This window comes from Gallinula chloropus (genome assembly GCF_964237585.1).
Source record: "Gallinula chloropus genome assembly, chromosome: 3".
Classification (NCBI taxonomy): domain Eukaryota; kingdom Metazoa; phylum Chordata; class Aves; order Gruiformes; family Rallidae; genus Gallinula; species Gallinula chloropus.
Window position 1 is genome coordinate 76,981,956 of NC_140087.1, and position 17,937 is coordinate 76,999,892.

General features: G+C 39.1%; 1 protein-coding gene across 3 annotated transcripts in view; it reads right to left on the bottom strand.

The window, feature by feature from the left end:
- Positions 1 to 691: 691 nt before the first annotated feature.
- PPP1R21 (protein phosphatase 1 regulatory subunit 21) overlaps positions 692 to 17,937 on the bottom strand; it is a gene marked incomplete at its 5' end in the record, with an annotated part of 32,701 nt that continues 15,455 nt past the window's right edge. Inside the window, 12 exons of one of the 3 annotated variants that reach the window (XM_084261254.1) lie at positions 692 to 853; positions 2,637 to 2,765; positions 4,726 to 4,824; positions 5,499 to 5,615; positions 8,571 to 8,804; positions 9,701 to 9,793; positions 10,558 to 10,710; positions 11,119 to 11,246; positions 13,736 to 13,828; positions 14,868 to 15,004; positions 15,888 to 15,976; positions 16,057 to 16,158. In XM_084261254.1, coding sequence (XP_084117380.1) covers positions 824 to 853; positions 2,637 to 2,765; positions 4,726 to 4,824; positions 5,499 to 5,615; positions 8,571 to 8,804; positions 9,701 to 9,793; positions 10,558 to 10,710; positions 11,119 to 11,246; positions 13,736 to 13,828; positions 14,868 to 15,004; positions 15,888 to 15,976; positions 16,057 to 16,158 — 1,404 coding nt within the window. In that variant the 3' untranslated portion in view covers positions 692 to 823. Of the gene's footprint in view, positions 854 to 2,636; positions 2,766 to 4,725; positions 4,825 to 5,498; positions 5,616 to 8,537; positions 8,805 to 9,700; positions 9,794 to 10,557; positions 10,711 to 11,118; positions 11,247 to 13,735; positions 13,829 to 14,867; positions 15,005 to 15,887; positions 15,977 to 16,056; positions 16,159 to 17,937 lie in introns of all 3 variants that reach the window. The other 2 variants (XM_084261253.1, XM_084261255.1) reach the window with 2 other exon arrangements.

Genomic DNA, 17,937 nt, shown 5'->3' on the forward strand with positions numbered 1-17,937 from the left:
ATGTTTTGTACTGTAAAAGAGCTTAGCAAGCTGATCTATTCTACACACATACTGTTTCACTCGCTGGGGCAAGTTACAACCACAATTTCTGCTAGCTTTAAACAGTTATTTCAACCAATATGTACATCTATGTGTAAACAAAATGCTTCAGTAAAGTCTTAAAGTAATTTCACAGAATTATCCCAATTCAGCTATTTGTGCTATTTACTTTAAAATCCAAAGTGCCAAATACAAGCTGCAAAAGTTTTCACTATTGCAGTCTAAAAACCAAAGATCCCATTTACTTGTGTGAATTTATAGAAAGCCACAATTCCAATTCATTCAAAAGGGCTGACAACAGAAGTCATACATTTACAGTAACTGCACAGCTTGCATGGCCAAGGTCTCAATAAACTAGTTTTTAAACTGTTATTAGCAAGTAAAGGAATGTACACATGTTGAAAATGTGAATGTGTAACTCAAAAAGTAGACAGCTACCGCACTGATCAAATCGGTTAACACACAACCATATCTGAAAATATACCAAATCTGAAGTTATTCCATGAAATTAAAACCTTGTTTTTAAAAAATGCACAGTAAAAACTGAAGGGAATTACTATATAAATTATCCAGAATGTGTTTTTCCTGGTTGAGAGCCGACATTGAGTTCTATTTGTTACAAGTTTCTAAATATTTTTTAAAGCCCATTTACAGCACCAAATCCGTTTTTAGTAGACCCAATACCACTCACTGCTTCCTGGAACACACAGGAATTGGACAATGAACATTCACTATCTGCATCCTGTGCAGCAGCAGCTTCTGAAGACAGTTGATTAGCTACAAGCTATCGATTTTTGTTCTTTTTAGAATTTCCCTGCAACAAGAAACAAGTGGACAGAACATGTAATTCAGATAAAAATCTAGACTGACAAGATATAAAAATCTGACATCTGATAATTTATGCCTACAGCAAAGAAGTACAGTCACACTGAGAACAAACAATCCATAGGCTTGCAGAAATGGAAGCTTGTAACTGCTTGCTTTGAAAAATCCCTCTATCTTTCCAGGCATAAGAGAGGAAAGCATCACATACTTTAAAAAAGCATTGGCAGTAAAGGACAAGGTACAACAGTACCTTACTTCAATCAAAACCTCTGGAAAAAAAAAGACATTTGCATTGCTTTCCAAGAAGCTCAATTCTAAGGCAGCAAAGGCAAGTCAAATCACAATTCACCTCTAAGTGATACTTCAAATACAAACCTTACCTCATATTAAAAAAATCAACCCTCCCACCCTATCATTTTGTTCCAAACTTACCTTTAACTTGGTCTATACCAAATATTCCTAGCGTAGTAAAGAGTTTGTTCTACAGATAACCAACTCACATTTGACTTGCAACAACTCCACAAAGCAAAGGTGCAGTTTAAAATAAACCTTTGTGCAATAGTTACTTGCTAGCACTTCTGTGCCTTCCTATTTTCTTGAAGACAACATTCATTTTAATCTCACAGCTCCAGAAGGTAATGGCTTGAATGCTTTGTTTTACTTTCAGCCAAATCACCTCTTCATTTGGTAACATTTGCAAGTCCGTGTCTGCTGTTGTGAGATGCTGAACTACCTCCTTACAGAGGTACCACTTAAAGTGTTGAAAGTATGACAAGTGAAAAATTCCAGAAAGCATTTATAAAAACAAGAAGTGCTATGATCAGTATGCAGCCAAGAGCTTCCCTCCAAAAACACAAAGCTTTACACACTAAAAAGTCATTTTGAAGATTGTAATGCCAAGTTAAAATAATCTGAAGAAAAACAGTTCTATACAAGGGCAGAGAGTTTACTCCAAAAATAAGTCACCATCACAGGACCTTTAATCAAAACATGGATTTTTATTTTAACCTTTTCTTTTTGTAAGCCTTTGGTGAAATTTGCTTGCATGCACACATTCCACAATTAAGGAGAATAGTGATATCTTATTAGTTTCATAGCCAGACAAGTGAAGAGTAAAAACCTTCACAGTATATGTCCCTCCCTAGAACAGTCAGAGTAAGATACACTGTGGTTAATTTGCTGACTGCTTAAAACAGCTGCCTTGTGCTTTTTTCATCATCAAGTAATAAATTTGTTTCTGATAAGTAAATTCTTCTCCAAGCAAGGAGTCTAAGTATGCATTTTGAGTTCACAGAAGAATGTAAGCAGCACGTTTCAACGTGAGACAGACAAGCTAGAATATCAAAATGAAACAGAGAAAAACAATAGCAGCCAAGAACAGAGCATGCTGCAACTGAGGGAAGAGTGCAGGAAGGGCACTCCTTACCAAGGGGAGTCATAAACACCAGCCATCAACTAGACAGATTTGCAAAGAATTCCATTTTCACCATACAGAAACAGAGGGTACACTCTGAAAGCCTGCTTTGAAACAGTGACATGAAGAGTTTGTTCATTCCCACCTGTATGCTCTGCAAGACTCTTTTCTTCACCAAAACATGCAGGAGCAGGTTTGGAGTGTTGTTTCCAATTGGCCAGAGACTAAGAACTAACACTTGTGAATTGGTTCATTAACGTACCCTTTAATAAGGGTACCTGTGCCACAGGAAATGCCAAAATCAACCCACAGATCTCCTAGCTGCAGCCAGGGCCTAGTGTCAGCACCCAGAACTTACCTTACTAGTCATTTTTAGTGTATCAATTTCTTCCCTTTGTTTAGTTAAGGTTTCATTCATACTGCAGAGGTGGTCACTCATCATACTTAACTGATCCTCATAGCTTCTCTTTGTCGTCATCAATTCATCCTAAGGTTAAAAAAAACCAAAACCCAGCAGCTCAGTATCAGTGACAACCAGCACAGCAGCCAACTTCTGTCTCCACTTAGTAGCAGGCTATGCTTTTGATGCTGAGCATGTGTAAATAAGCTAAACCATTAAAAAACCCCCATGCTTTATAAAAGAAAAATCAATAGCCATTTGTCTTTTACCTCAAGTCTCATGCATGGTTTGTTCTCCTTATTTTCCCTCTATTTCCTTTATAATATTTTCACCCACTTTTTATGCTTATATAAAAGACTAACAGGGAAGTTTTCCAGCACTGCTTCCAGCAAATAAACAAGTTTATAGGATTACAGCACAGCCTGTACACGAGCAAACATGGCACACAAAGCAGAAGGAACCAGTAACCTACAGGGAATTGCAGAGCTATGATCTCTCTGGAATTAGAGAGACAGGGTGGGACACCATGTATGACTAGAATGCAGCAACGAAAGGATACAGACACTTTAGGAAGGACAGGTTAGAAGGGGAGAAATCATGCCTTACATGAAGGAGTGGTTTGAAGATAATTAAAATCTCATAGGTAGGGATCAGGGGAGAACAAGGGTGATATGGTAGGCAACTGTTAGATAAAAATCTCTTAACTCTTATTCTCATGAGAGATTCTAACTATTCTGAGATCTCCTGGAAGGGCAACGAGGTGGAACGTAAGCAGTTCAGGCATTAGAGTGTGATAGAGAACTTCTTGGTATCAGTGATCAGTATCAGGCCTAAGATGTTTTCTGCTAGACCTGTTACTCAAAAATATGGAAAAGGTGGCCAGGGATATGAAAGCCAATGGTAGGCTTGGCTGCAGCAACCATGGGTTAGTGGAATTTAAGATCCTGAGGGAAACAAGCAAGATGAATAGTAGAATTACAGCAACCCAAGTAGATTTTGGCTTTTTCAAGGTCTGCTTGGAAAGTTCTCAGGTAAAACAGCCCTGGAAGTTAACAGGGCCCAGAAAAGCTGGATGGTCAAGGACAGAGCAAAGAACAGTCCAACACTTAGCAAGTGGAGCAATTGTGGCAGGCCAGCCTTTACAGGAAGCTCCAGATTCAACAGCTTGATCTGAACTCTCCCTACTCTGACCAAAAGAGGGGACCAATTTACCTTCAGAGGATCCTTCCAACCTAAATTGTTCTGATTCAATACTATGCAAACTACTAAACATACATATAGCGTGCCCACTGTCTTGTCTTAGGAAGTTCAGTATGCAACTGGAGGTGAACATCTCGTGCTGAATTGGATACTGACTGTGGAATTTGTTCAAGGGACAAATTAGAAGAGCACTTAGTGTTTATGAACAGTTTCTAAGTGTGTATCACTATATTCACTGCCTATAGGTACTCACCATCTCAGACAGGTGAGCAATAAAGATAGGAACTAAATATAAAGAAAACATGAACTGAACTGAACATTCATATATACTTTATTTTACTACTGGCTTCTCAGCTGTGTGGAGGGGAAGGACAAAGAAACAGAACATGCATGGGACATCTGGCGTAAGAGTTCATTATCAGTTGTTAAGAATGGCTTCTAAAAGATTACCCCAAAGTTACTGTTGCTTAATACTAAGCTATCCATCTCAAACCAACACCCTGGCATTTCTAACAGTCTCCCAGGTGCTAGAAGGATTAAGAATTCAGTGTATCATCTGAAATCAGTCACACAACCATACCTTTTGACATAAAAGCTCGACCTCAATTGTGCTAAAACACAGGTTTAGCTATTACCAGTTTTTCCTTCAAGCATGTTCCACTTACACTTCAAAGTCCAGGTATAAAGTGGATTGTTTAAGTTTCTTCTCTATATCCTGCTAGAGGTTTTACATCACATAACTGAGGTCCTAGTAAAGGCATGACCATGCTGGATGTTTATAATTTTTCCTCTCCAGCTTCCCCTGGCACTGTTATGTAATGCATCTATTATTTAACATTCTACTTGCCTGTAATCTACTGATGTTTTGACTCGCTACCTTCAACTCTTCGGTGAGCGACTCCTTGGACTTCTCTGCTAAGGACAGTCTCTTGGCAAGTGCTCGACACTGTCAATCAGAACAGGATAGGGAGGGTGGGAGGGGGGGAAGTTAGTTTCAGAGTATTGCCACGTTTCATCTTGGAGTGATTGTTTTGGATGCTCCCATCTTTCTCTAATCCTTAGATTTCAAGAAGCTTAGTGAGAGATTCTGCACATTTTCAAGTGCAAGTGTAACAGTTAATTTTTTATTTAATCTTACAGAATTACTATATTGCAAATCTCTTAAATGTTGTATTTATCATAATTACTAGGAAGTATTTCATGAGTAGAAAGCAACACACACAACCTGCTTCACACCCTGCCCAAATATCAGAGGAAGCTGGTTCCTCCATACTACATCATCTACCAGTGAGAAATACTTAAAGAGGATTTTCTCTGCAGCTTTGGTATATTCTGCATCAGTTAATTATACAAATGGAAATGGTCACAACTTTAAAGAAAAGTTACCACATGACCTGAAATGAGAACAGGAAACCATAGATGCAATGAATCATTTTGTTAATTCTTGATGTTAACTAAAGAAAAAGTATCTATTTTTCTGCATCCTAGACCACAGCCAAAAAACATATTCAAGGGACAGATTTTAATGAAACATACTTAAACTCAGTGTCATAAACACTTGTCTCTTGGAAAGCTGAAAAAGGGGGTTACTCTCTTCATAGACACTGTCTGCATGCTTACCTCAGCATGGAAGTGAACTGATTTGCTGTCAGCAAGCTGCAGGTGAGATGTCAGCTCAGCTATCCTTGCCATGTAGTGATTTTTTATCAGGTCTTCACGAGATTCAACATCTGGAGCCTGGCAAAGCAAAAAGTTTATGCTTAGAAGACTGAGTACTTGCATTGTACTCTGATTTTTCTTCTCTCCTGAGGCCTGGCTGCTCTATCCAAAAGCATTAAATTTTCCCCAGACAGCAGGTCACTGCAATTTGTCACCCTGATGATGACTCTTACTTAATGTCAGAATTCCTTAAAGGACAGGGAGGTAACTGAAGATGTGAGAAGTTATCTTGATTTAACATATCAAGTCTCCAATGAAGATGAAAAATCCAGTGCAGAAGTGGACTTCTTTCACCTACATAAAACCTTACTGACTCCTCCCAATCCAGAAATTTCTTTAGACATTTTAACTTTAAAAAAAACCACCAAACAACCAAAACCAAAGCCCACAACTTGTCAGTTTACTCTAAGTTACGGGCTAACCCACTAGAGGCAGCTTTCATGTGACTTGTCATTACCTTCAAGCTCAGCTCTACACAGCAGCTCTTAAGATCTTGCATCAGTTATTATTACCTGACCCCCACCCTCTTCTTAATCACACCTTCAGATGAAAAGGAGGAGTAAACTAGATAGACATCAGTTCCCTGCAGTACCAGAAAGGGGTAGGCACTGAGTCTTACTCTGCTAAATCCTTGCTGTGGGAAGCCCTATGTTATAGTAGTGCTAAATAAAGAGATAACATTTAGCTTGACAGATGTTTTGACTTGTCTTTTGTGTGACCTCTGGCTCGGGGTAGCCTGTACTTAAGTATTAAACACCAGGCACTACAGTCGTTGGCTTAAGCCCTTTCTCAAGAGTTAATTGAGGCTTGGAATGCAGTTAGGGTTACTGAAGTACAGACAGATTAATGCTTTTCTCAAATTACAGAGAACAGACCTGGACCACAGTTCATAAAGCTTCAAACTGCTTCAATGAGTAATAGATAACAGTTAACTACACAGAAGAAAATTAAGGAATAAAAGGATTTTAAATCCTTGAATATATAGCATACAGACTACATGGGTAACTCACACCATTATACTAGTGTTCTTGCTAGCTAAACTTATTCCAAAAGTTTAGCAGTCAGAATTGAAGTATTTACCAGATGTACTCAGATAACATTTAAAACAGTTTACCTTTTCATTATCAGGAGTTATAGTCAACATTCCAATCTAGAACAAGAAAGAAAATACACATAAGTGAGAGCTGCTGAAACAGATACCACAGCTACAAGCCATTTTGGCTTCAGTCACAGAAAGGCTTCAAATTAAAAAACTTTGCAACAGTTAAAACTAAAACCAAGTTTAAGTACCCCCACCTGTAGCAAACACAGGTAACAATATACATGAATGCTTTGAACAGAATCAGATGTATCTTTTGCCTTAGGATGTATATAGAGGGAGAGGAAGAAAAGCAACAAGGTGCAGCTGGTTTGTGTGATTACTGTGAGAGTGCAGTGTGAGGCACTGACAGAACTCCAGGAGAGGGATGCATGCCAGTAACTGGTTTCATGGAAGAACATATTTGCATAGAATCAGACGGTACTTTTCTGATCAAAACAGGGCTAGAGATTTAGCTTTATGGAAAGTATTTATGTAATGTGTTGACCTTATGACTCTGGATTAAGCACTGCAGCTAGAGAAAGCCATTCTCCTCAAATTCCTAATGGATCAAATGCAGATAAACTTAAGATGCTAGTTTACTTCAAATTGGGGATTTCAAAACAATCTGCTGGTCATTTTTAGCCTGGAGCAGGAAAGTGTGTGTGTGTCGGGGGGGAAATGAATCAATAAAGAATTCTATTGAGTGCAGAGCTGAGTGGACTGATTATTTTTCTTACTGATGACATCCCTGTTAATCTGACTTCAGAAATAATTCAGAATGAAGCAGGGAACGTTATAAATATTAGTTGGTCAGCCACCAACTACGTAAAGGATGTGCAAATTCAACATAAAGGACCACAATGTCAGCACACTGTGTGCATTGTGATACCTCAGGAGAAACAACTTGTCTCTGAGAAGGGAGTGATCGAGAGGAAGAAGAAGGAAGAAGAGCAGGAGGGTGCCTAAGTCTGAGGAACCAGCTCCATAGCTTTGTTATCAAGGCAAAAGCTAAAGCTCACCAAAAGGACATGTAATGAAGACAAGTAAATTAAGGGCCATCAAATGTCTTTGAAGCCCACCAAAACCACCATGGGGGTGGTGGACAATGAGCTCTCATAATGGAAAAATTAACCATCCTTTGGAAACCCTATGAAAAAGCATATGTGTCTTTTATAAAAGCTGTCTATCTGTCCCTTTGGTATGCACATTAGGAGGAGGCATCCCCTGTGTGCCCAGTGCTGCAGTAAAGGATACCTGCTTAACAGTCACCAAGGCTACTGAGTTTTGATTGTGGCTTTTCATGGCACAGGAAAAAAAGGCCAACAACTTTTAAATACTTGTAATGAACAGGAAAAGGTCATTTGACAGCCTGAGAGTTGGCCAGGACAGAATATATGTCATATCCAAGAGCAACTGTTGAACCAAAGTTATATGCACCTATGAAGGTTATGTAAAAATTGGCACACCAGACAACACTGAAAGCTTGTGTAGACAAACTGACCAGTAATAAGTCTTATCACCCATTTAAAAATATTAATTACCTACTTTGTTTGCTTTAGCATACCTAGAGATGAAATAAAGCATTGGAAACCAAGAGCTGACCTGATCTTCCTAACTACAGTTAAGCATTTATTATTTCCCCCTCAGTCATACAAGCACAGAACTATAAAAACATCTCAGTGATTCGTAAGAAAGTGAACAAAGTCTCAAACTCCACTAAGTTCCAAACCCTGCAGAAAGTATTAGCAAGCAGCTTTGCAAATACAAGGAGGCTGAGCATGAATGCATTTGACCACAGTCAAAAAGCTTTCATTATTAGTGTTCCACTGATCAAACAGTGCTACTCCTAAAGAAAGCGGATTCTTGTCTGTTGAAGGGAAAAGGTCACTTACCAGACTAGTGCTCTTAATAGGTTCCTTCAGACCCTTTTCTGCAGTTTCCTTCTTTTGTTCAGCTACATTTGGCAAAGCAGAATGCTCTTGTACAGCTTCAGTTAAATGTCCACTAAGAGAGTTCTTCAGCTTTTGGTTTTCTTTCTCTAGCTTTATTTTAGCCAGCTGGGCCTCCAACATCCAGTGTTCTTTTTCCTGTTCAAGTTTTGCAATTTTCTCCAAGCTCTGCTGGACCTTTAGAAGGGAAAGTTTATGGTCCATGTTATTGAACATAAGGGGGAAAAAAGCCACACAGGAAATGTTTGAAAGCAGTTATTTTAAACTGGGAGTTATTTTAAAGCAAGCTAATGAATAACACAGCAGGCAAACTGATTTAAGCTGTCTGCTTAACTGCATTCATGTGTCAAAAATGACAGTGTTCTTTAGTTGGTCTGAAACATGCATCACAAAAGTTACACAGCACAGAAGTGGCAACATCGTATTAGGTTAAAAAAAATAAAAATCAAAGCAGAGAATAATTTTATGAAATATTTAAAGATGTGTGCCTGGCACTAGCATTGTCTTGCTCTGCACTAGGAAGTCAAGCTCTACCTTCCCAGCTGCCCCAGCTTGCACAGATCCACCCACTTGGTCCAGATACAAAACCAGCTGTGGAACAGCACACATCCTATCACTCCAAATACATTCCTGTTCAGATTCATCTCATCCCTACTAAAACACTTGGAATACTGGTCACTACAAAAATAAAAACACAACCACATACCACTGAAGTCTTTTGCTGATGTAAAAGTTAAATGACAGTGACTTAAGCACAGTCTGAGCATTCAAGCTAATAAAGTTTTAGTATTAATCAGTCTCATTTAAGTAAGATGAGCAAACTGTGTAGGTCTCTTAAATCCTTCTGCCTCACCTTCCTGAAAAGAAATACAAATGTGTGCAGACTGCAAGAATGATAAACTGAAATCTATGAAAAGATTCTAATTGAAAAGAAAAATCATTGCTCTTAACCAGTGCTAATAAATCTTGTGTAGCCCAACAGAAGCACTCAAAACAGTACAGAGCATTAGAAATTAATACTTCAGTGTGTCTTTATTTTGCAGGCATTTGAATTATTAAAGATATCGGAATACCTGTTGTGCAAGACCTTCTCTACTTTCTGTGGAACTCAGAAGAACTCTGCGGTTGGCTAAAGCCTCTTCATAAGGCACTGAATCTGCACAAGGCTGCAGGAGGAGAAAAGGAACATCAAAACATGTTTCACATTGCACTAAATCACAGATTCTATCTTTATTTTCTTATCACCCTCCAAAGCAGCTTCCAAGTGTTTATCAGCCAGAAGAAAACAAAATTTGAGCTCACAAAAAATTCTGCCCCAAAACGTACAACTGCTTAAAAAGTGCTGAGAAAGCTCCAGATGTTAATTAATGATGAAATGCATCTGAAGGTCCACTTTACAGACATTGCAGTCAAGCCATGTAATAACAACTGTTAAGCACACCATCACTTCAGCATTATTTTTAATGGAGACAGCAGGGAGATCTGGCAGAGCCTGGCCCTTTGGTTCAGCACATTTCCGCCAGCATAACTCCTTTTCAGCTGCTTTTCTTTTTTCCTTTCCCTGTTGCCCTCCACTGTCTTCCAGTAAACACAAGCATAAGAATATGATGTCATTCACCCCATATTCCTGGTGAACATGGGAGGAAATTTTAGTAAGAAGCTACCCTCTTCTCCTTGGAGTCTTGGCAGAGAAATAATTAGTGGAAATGGCTCAGGGCAGAATTGGCACATGCCCTCAGTTGAGAGCAACTCCGCTCTCTCAATTTTTCAATAGCATTACTGCTCTAAGGGTTTGATTTCCACAGCCAAAGACTCTCAGAGAACCTCATCCATTCCAAATACTGAAAATCCTTAGTTTATATTCTGCTCAGCATAACCAATTATCAACAGAACCATGCTTTCTCTGTGCAAACATGCCAGCTAAACAAACCTTCTTCAAAGACTTCATGTAAGCAACCGCCTTTTTCTTGTACTGCAGCATGCACTCGGCTGAAAGAGGGCTGATGAACTCTGTTCCTCCCTTAGGGCCATAGCTCAATGAAGTAGTGAAATGATCCAAGTTGTTGCTAAAGAAGGAGGCAATCTAGACACATCATGAAAAAAGGTCACATTTTGAATTAAGTTAGCCAGAAAAATTGCTCATTAAAGCAATTACTATTAAAAAAACCCACCTATTTAGAAACATACACTTCACAACAAGAATTTCAAACAAGCTACAGCCTCTTCCACTTAACTTACTAACCCAAAGCACGCTCTTCACAGTACCTGCTTCGAACACCCATTCAGGTTTTTTTAACTCGTAGCCTGAAAATACCTTAGAACAAACCTGATGCTGTACATTATTAATATCAGAGGCACACACAGATTTTACATATCATTCATCTAAGATGATTTTAAAAAAAAAACCCCAAAGCACTCACACATAAAAAGCCCCTATACAAACCTGCACAAGCAGGTTAGGGCATTACATTGCAACAAAAATACCCCTTACCTTGCCCGCTCCATTGGTTAAAGCCACAAGAGAGGACAAAATACAGTCATTTGTAGTTATGAGTTTCTGTGTGGCAGTTGGAACATCTTGCTCTAAAGTAGCTTTCTGACTGTAGTGCTTGGAAATATCTAGAAAAGAAAGTGTATTTATGTCAAGTTATGATTTTTATCATTTTATGATCTTAACCATTTTCAAATTCAGCTTATGAGCTCAGATTTTTAATACTCCTCCCCTCTGAGTTGTTTAGAAGTTTAGCCCAGGCACAGGCTGGGGGATGACCTGCTGGAGAGGAGCTCTGTGGAGAAGGAACTGGGGGTCCTGGTTGATGACAGGTTGGCCATGAACCAGCAGTGTGCCCTGGTGGCTGAGTTAATGGGATCCTGGGGTGTGCCCAGCAGGGCGAAGGAGGTGATCCTCCCCCTCTGTTCTGCCCTGGTCAGGCCCCACCTGGAGTATTGTGTCTAGTTCTGGGCTCCCTGCTATAAAAAGGACAGGTATCTCCTTGACAGAGTCCAAAGAAGGGCTACAAAGATGATTAAGGGCCTGGAGCATCTTCCCTATGAGGAAAGGCTGAGTGAGCTGGAGCTGTGCAGCCTTGAGAAAAGACGACTAAGGTGGGGGGACACCTTATTAATGTTTTTAAATATCTTAAGTATGGGATGCAGGGGAAAATGGCCAGCCCCTTTTCAGTGGTCTGTGGGGACAGGACAAGGGACAGTGGCCACAAGTTGGAGCACAGGAAGTTCCGCACCAACATGCGGAAGAACTTTTTCAGAGTGAGGGTGACAGAGCCCTGGGACAGGCTGCCCAGGGGGTGTGGAGTCTCTTTCTCTGGAGATATTCAAGACCCATCTGGATGCCTCCCTATGCAACCTGTCCTAGGGAACCTGCTTTGGATGGGGGGTTGGACCCGATGATCTCTGGAGGTCCCTTCCAACCCCTATGATTCTGTGATTCTGTGATACTCTTAGCTCTTCAGCATGCAGCCTTAGACAACTGTCTGTGCTCACAATGAATACACATCATGCCTGTTACACAAGGCAGCATAAAGGTGTATGTTTAAGCGTTCTCTGTATCCCAAAAATCATAGCTATACACAGGATCCAAGCTCACACTGAGCAAGCACTTCATTTCACAGCTCTACTTTCCATTTCCACATGCTTACATCAGGACACTTCAAGTAGAATTTTCAGTCATGTTCAATATCTGAGCATTAAACTTACATGACTTAAGGGAAACGTGTTTTAATTCTGTCAGAGCAAATATAGAAGTTTCCTAGAAGTTCAGAAAGCTACTTCCTATATTCTAAAGTTCTTTCCAACAAAATTAACAGCCTTCAGGGAATGACACCCCCCCTCCCCAAACATCTTAAATATCCTACTTAATTGCAACAGCACCAAAACTTAAAGACTCAAGTATTTATCAAGTAAGAACAAATATTCTAAGGTGGCCTAATTAAAAGTAATTATTTGACAAGCAAGCATTCTACACATTTAAAATAAAGTACTATTGCTACAGAGTGGAGAAACCACCACCAGAAGTTACAATTTGAGGCAAACTCAGGCAGTTGGGAATTAGTTTGGGCTATGAAGGAAGGGAGGAGTGACAACTCAATCATTCTGGAGTATAGTTAGATGTTATGCACAAGGTTTCTGTTGCTAACTAATGAATTCTATTGACAGTTTTATTCTGTACTTCTATTTTTTCCTTTGTCAAAGTATAAGTTGGGTTGATTTCACCCCATGTTAGCTGCATTAAGAGGCAGAAGGTATTCATCAATAGACATATATGCTAGAAAACTCTTGGTTTAGTGTCTCATTTTGTTTTAGGAACAATCATTAACACAATCTTTCTTTTTTTAAGCCTGCAAAGATGGGGCAGTGCTATTGATGTTATTACTAAGAGACAAAAAGCCCCAGATTTTGCTTAGACTTATAGAAGTTTAATGTTTAAACAGTTGACTAGTATTAAAACAATCCACCTATATGCATTGTTTTCTCCCTGAAAACACCTATATGGTACAGAGATTCTAGGGTATACAGGAAAAAAATAAGCTAAAAAAAAAAATCAGTGTTCTAAAAATCCCTGAGCCTTAACCAAACATCACTTCACTGAAAACATAACATATCCATGTTTTTCTGATAAGAAGTAGTAATTTTCAGAAGGAAGTAGCTTCAGAAAGAACACAGACCTCTTGGTAAGCTTTGGTTCCATGCTCATGTTAAAATAGTAATTAACCTAAAAACAGCAAGGAAAAATTCCACTTGGAAAGCAGGTATGAGGTCAACAGTACATAAGCTGGGGAAAATACATACATGCAACAGCATTCCATTTTGTGTGCTAGCAATGGAGTTCAGAAAATAAAGTGATACTGCTCACGAAGTACTGGAAAGACCACAAGTATTCCAGCAACTTCCAAGCAGCAGCTAACAAAACAGAGAGGGGAAAAACCACGCATGCACGTCCAAAACAAGCAGTTAGAAGGTTTAGTTTCTTATCTTAATTTGCAAAGGCAAAACAAATGAGATTTATCACATATTACACATTCAGCATGGTTACAGAGAGTACAAACAGAAGGAAGCAGAGCTGAAACATAACAATATTGCTGTACTATCACCTTTCAAAATGTCATGAAATCCATGAAGACTTGCAGCAATGTTTGTAAACACCAAGTTGTAGTTTGTCCTAAGAAGTCCTTCTGGTTTTGTACCTAGGAGAACAAGGTAGAAAGGAAAGTAAACAACACTAAGACTTCACCATGCATGAAAAGAGTTAGCTTTGAAAAATAATTCAATTTCCACCTACTAGAAACATCTGCATGGAGCAGGAGAACAACAGATTCCCTTTCAATATCAAATGTGTGTGTGCATATATGTGTATATATATATACACACACATACATATTTGATATATATCTAATATGTATGTGTGTATATATATATATATATACACACACCCCCACACCCACCCACCATGTTTTGCCAGAGTAGGCAGGTAAAAGATTTGCAAGTTTCCTAAATTTCATTCATATTTTACAAATAGCAACTGCTTTGGTCTCAAAAAGCAATTATGCATGTAGAAACATACCATCTGGGTCCTTCTAAGAGTAAGGACTGAAATAAGCTGAAGCTACACAATAACTGTTTCCTCCTCTTATTTACAGTACACATTTGGAGTTCGTTTCCCCACGCACACACATGCAAATGTTTTACCTGATTTTAATTAGTCATTATCATGAGAGTTGTAGTTTAATAATCTTATGACTATGAGGAGCTGGAAGTTATAATTAGTAATAAAAATATATTTTATCAACAATTTCATGATTAAGAGGTGATAACTGACATAATGACAATCATACTATTAAAACCTGCAGTCATTTCTCCTCCTCTGCAGTTAACTATGACTATCTAAAATGTGGTATGTGTGACTGCTTGGTAACATCCAGGCCTGCACCATGCCCACATCTATTCAGAAAGAAGAGTGTGGAGCATTAAAGAATCACTGTATAGCACAGTCAGTCTTCCTTCTGGGTAAAAGAGGGTCCATGATGACAGAGCATACTGCAGAATTCACCCCACAGTTTAAACTGATCCTAAAGATTAGTGCTAATCTGGCTGTCCTCTGGCACAGGAGTGGCAATCCGTGGATGTGATTTAAAAAACAAACCAAAAAAATCCAATGCTGGTCCTAGAGGAAAACCAGTACCTTCCAGTCACCATACACCCAACCGAGCCCAAACCAGTACTTACTTGGTAATGCAAGAAGACTAATGTACGTATGTAGCTTCTCAAAGACTGCAGTCAACCTTTTCATGTCTCTCTGCAGCTCCATATTTCTAGCTCTTAAAGCAGCTGTGCAAAGAGAAGACTCACACTCTTCTTCCAAACTAGGAATATATGAATGATTTTTTTTTTTTTTAAAGCAAACAATTATCTTAAAAAACAAGTTCATGAGTTCTGGAATAGGTAACAAGTGTTCTCTACGTCCCCAATCCAAATCAAGAAATGACTAGGAATTTATTTTAGAAAGGTTATCACATCAGAGTAATTTAGCCTTACATGGAAATTACTGTGTACATGTACTAACCCCACTCCTTGCAGCTTCAGTCACAAGCCAGAAACAGTTTACACTCAGGGCAAGGAACTGGCTTTATCAGTTTAAAGACTTTTTCTTCTACTATATATAATTTACTACGTATAATTTACCTTATGCTTCCTAAGGAGCAGGAGAACAGGTACAAAGAAGGGATTAAGCAAGTTCTTTTTCTTCTTGCTTAATCCAAAACCTCTTTTCAAGCAGTCCTTTGCACTACTAATTCACCTCCCTTCAACCCATTTGGGAACAAAGATTTTCACTGCAGAAGGGATGTGCATCTGGCCAAGGTCTACTACATTGCTATATTTACTGCATGACAAATAATCTTCAGGCAGGCTCAAGAAATTAACAGTTTAAGGGTACCACAGCCAAACAGTATCAGTGCTACTGAATAAAATTAAGTAACATTAACAATCTGTGCAAAGTCTGCACAGGGGGGAAGCTTTAAAATACATGGATTTAGCTCTACTACCCAGCTAAAAAGACACCCACACAAACAAACCCTAAAACCAAACACATATATATACCTAAAGGTTCAAAAACAAGCAGGGAAAAAAAATTCCACATTGTACACCAGAGTACTTTAAGTGTTGAATTATATTAGAGTAGTAGATGCTGACAAAGCTGCATGCCTCACAGCGTGCTTTTAATTGGAAGTATTAAATGAAAAGTACCTTTTTAACTGATAAGGAAGAATCTTTCTTAAAAAGCATAGGTAGGAAGCTAAGTGTTCTGAGAAGACCTTTAATTTCACAGCTGTTTCCTGGAAGGAAAAAAATCCAATGTATAAGTATTTTTGCTGTGAAAAAAATCTTCTTCAGTGCTAAAAATAAGAAGTCTTACCAGGACTGTCACTGTATCTTCTGTGATACTCTCAAACAAGTGAAGCATTCCTTCCTCCAGAGGGCGAACATAGGAAGCATTTTCATGAAGATACTGTGAGAACTGAGTACAGAGAGATTTTAAAATGGTGCTTGCTCTTGCAAGTTGTTTCGAGCTAACAAAGAACATTCCACTTCAGCAAAGCACCTGTCATCTTAAATGATCCCCAGGACATCAACAGTAAGATGTAAGTCAAGTGAGTGATGTACAGCAACCTCTCCTACAGGCCACACAAACACACACCTCAATGTAAAGTGATAAATAGTGAAGACTACAACAGAAGATCAACCTAAACCCAGCCAGGGCTTTACCACAGCACCCTATCTCATTTTAACTGCCATGCACAGCACACCAAACTCCTGCTTTTTGAGTTTAAATATTCCTGCATTCCTTGCTCAACTCCATCAAATCCATGCACCATTCAGGCACCAGAATAAACTATCCTATTTTCCTCCCAGCTGTTTGTCTCTCAGCCCTGGTCCTGTGCATCAGCACAAACACCTGCATAGCTACACTGTGCAAAGCACTGAGGATGTAAACTGAGTTAAACCTGAGCAAAAGATACATCTTAGTCTTCATCTGTATCCAGTCTGGTTTTCAACATGGGTCCAAGCATGCTTATGCCAATGCAAAGGATGGAGCAGTACCTAATCAAAGGGTGAATTCTAACTTGCAAGAACTGTGACAGGTTTGGGCACCCATCAAACTCTGGCCTCACAGAACTGCCTGACTTTACAAAAAAACTCCTGAAAAATTCCATGGTTAACTTTGCCTCCAGAAAAGTGTAACTGAGAACAGAGGTGTTTACTCTTACACACAGAACGTAACAGCTATCATCAGCTTTCAACTTGATTCCACAGGATTACAAAAAGCTTCTTCCACAGACTGATATTGGTAGTCAGCAGTGATCTTGGTTTTATTTTACCCCACAGAAAGAAACCTTCACCTTTGATTATTTATACCACAATCATAGCTAAAGATCCCAGGCAAATAGGGTATGAGAAATTTTAATTATTTCTTGTATTATTACAGTGCAGCAATACAGTGTTAACAAGAAGAGAGAGATGCCAAGCTCTCATTCATGCATGCACAAATCTGGATGGAATTAGGGAAAACTCCAAAATCTAAGGAGGAAAAAGTAACACATGCAGAATGCTCCTGACTTGTGTTGCAACAGAGAGGACTGAGTTATCTGGCATGATGCTGAAAACCCAGCAGAACCCAGCAATCCAATACTTAAAGAGAAAAGGAATACTTGAACCTGGAAGGGAATTGTCCACATCTACTTTGAGTGTTTGGTGGGGAAAATAGCTTGAAAGCGCCAGACAAGACCTGGAGTTGGGGAAAAATAAATCAGTGCAAGTGTGCTAAGCCACTACGTGACACTTGGCTCTACCACATTAAGGGGAGGGGAGGTTTCTGAACCACTCAGTGGAGGAGCTAAGATGGCACTGAGAACACTTGCCAAGCAAACAGATAAATTTATCAAAAATACAGGAGCAGCAGCATCTTCAGTGAGTGACAAAAGATGCTTCATCCCTGGAAAGTCACAGCAAAAGCCCTGAGAGGTAGGGGCTACCAAGGTAGGGTGTACTGAGGAAATTAAGTCATCAATACACAATAGGGCAGACTACAAGAGAGACAGTTATGGAAAAAAATAAAGCCTGAACCACTGAATCAGAGTCAATTATCAGAAAAGGAGAATCAAATTACAGTTCTGATTAAGTTGCACGTTTCAGCAGTGTGAAAGCACTTCTCTGCTGAACAGCAACAAAGAAGAGTTAACTAGGCCATTAAGGAAAAAAACATGTGAGAAATGATGCCTAAGAAACCTGGTGTTAT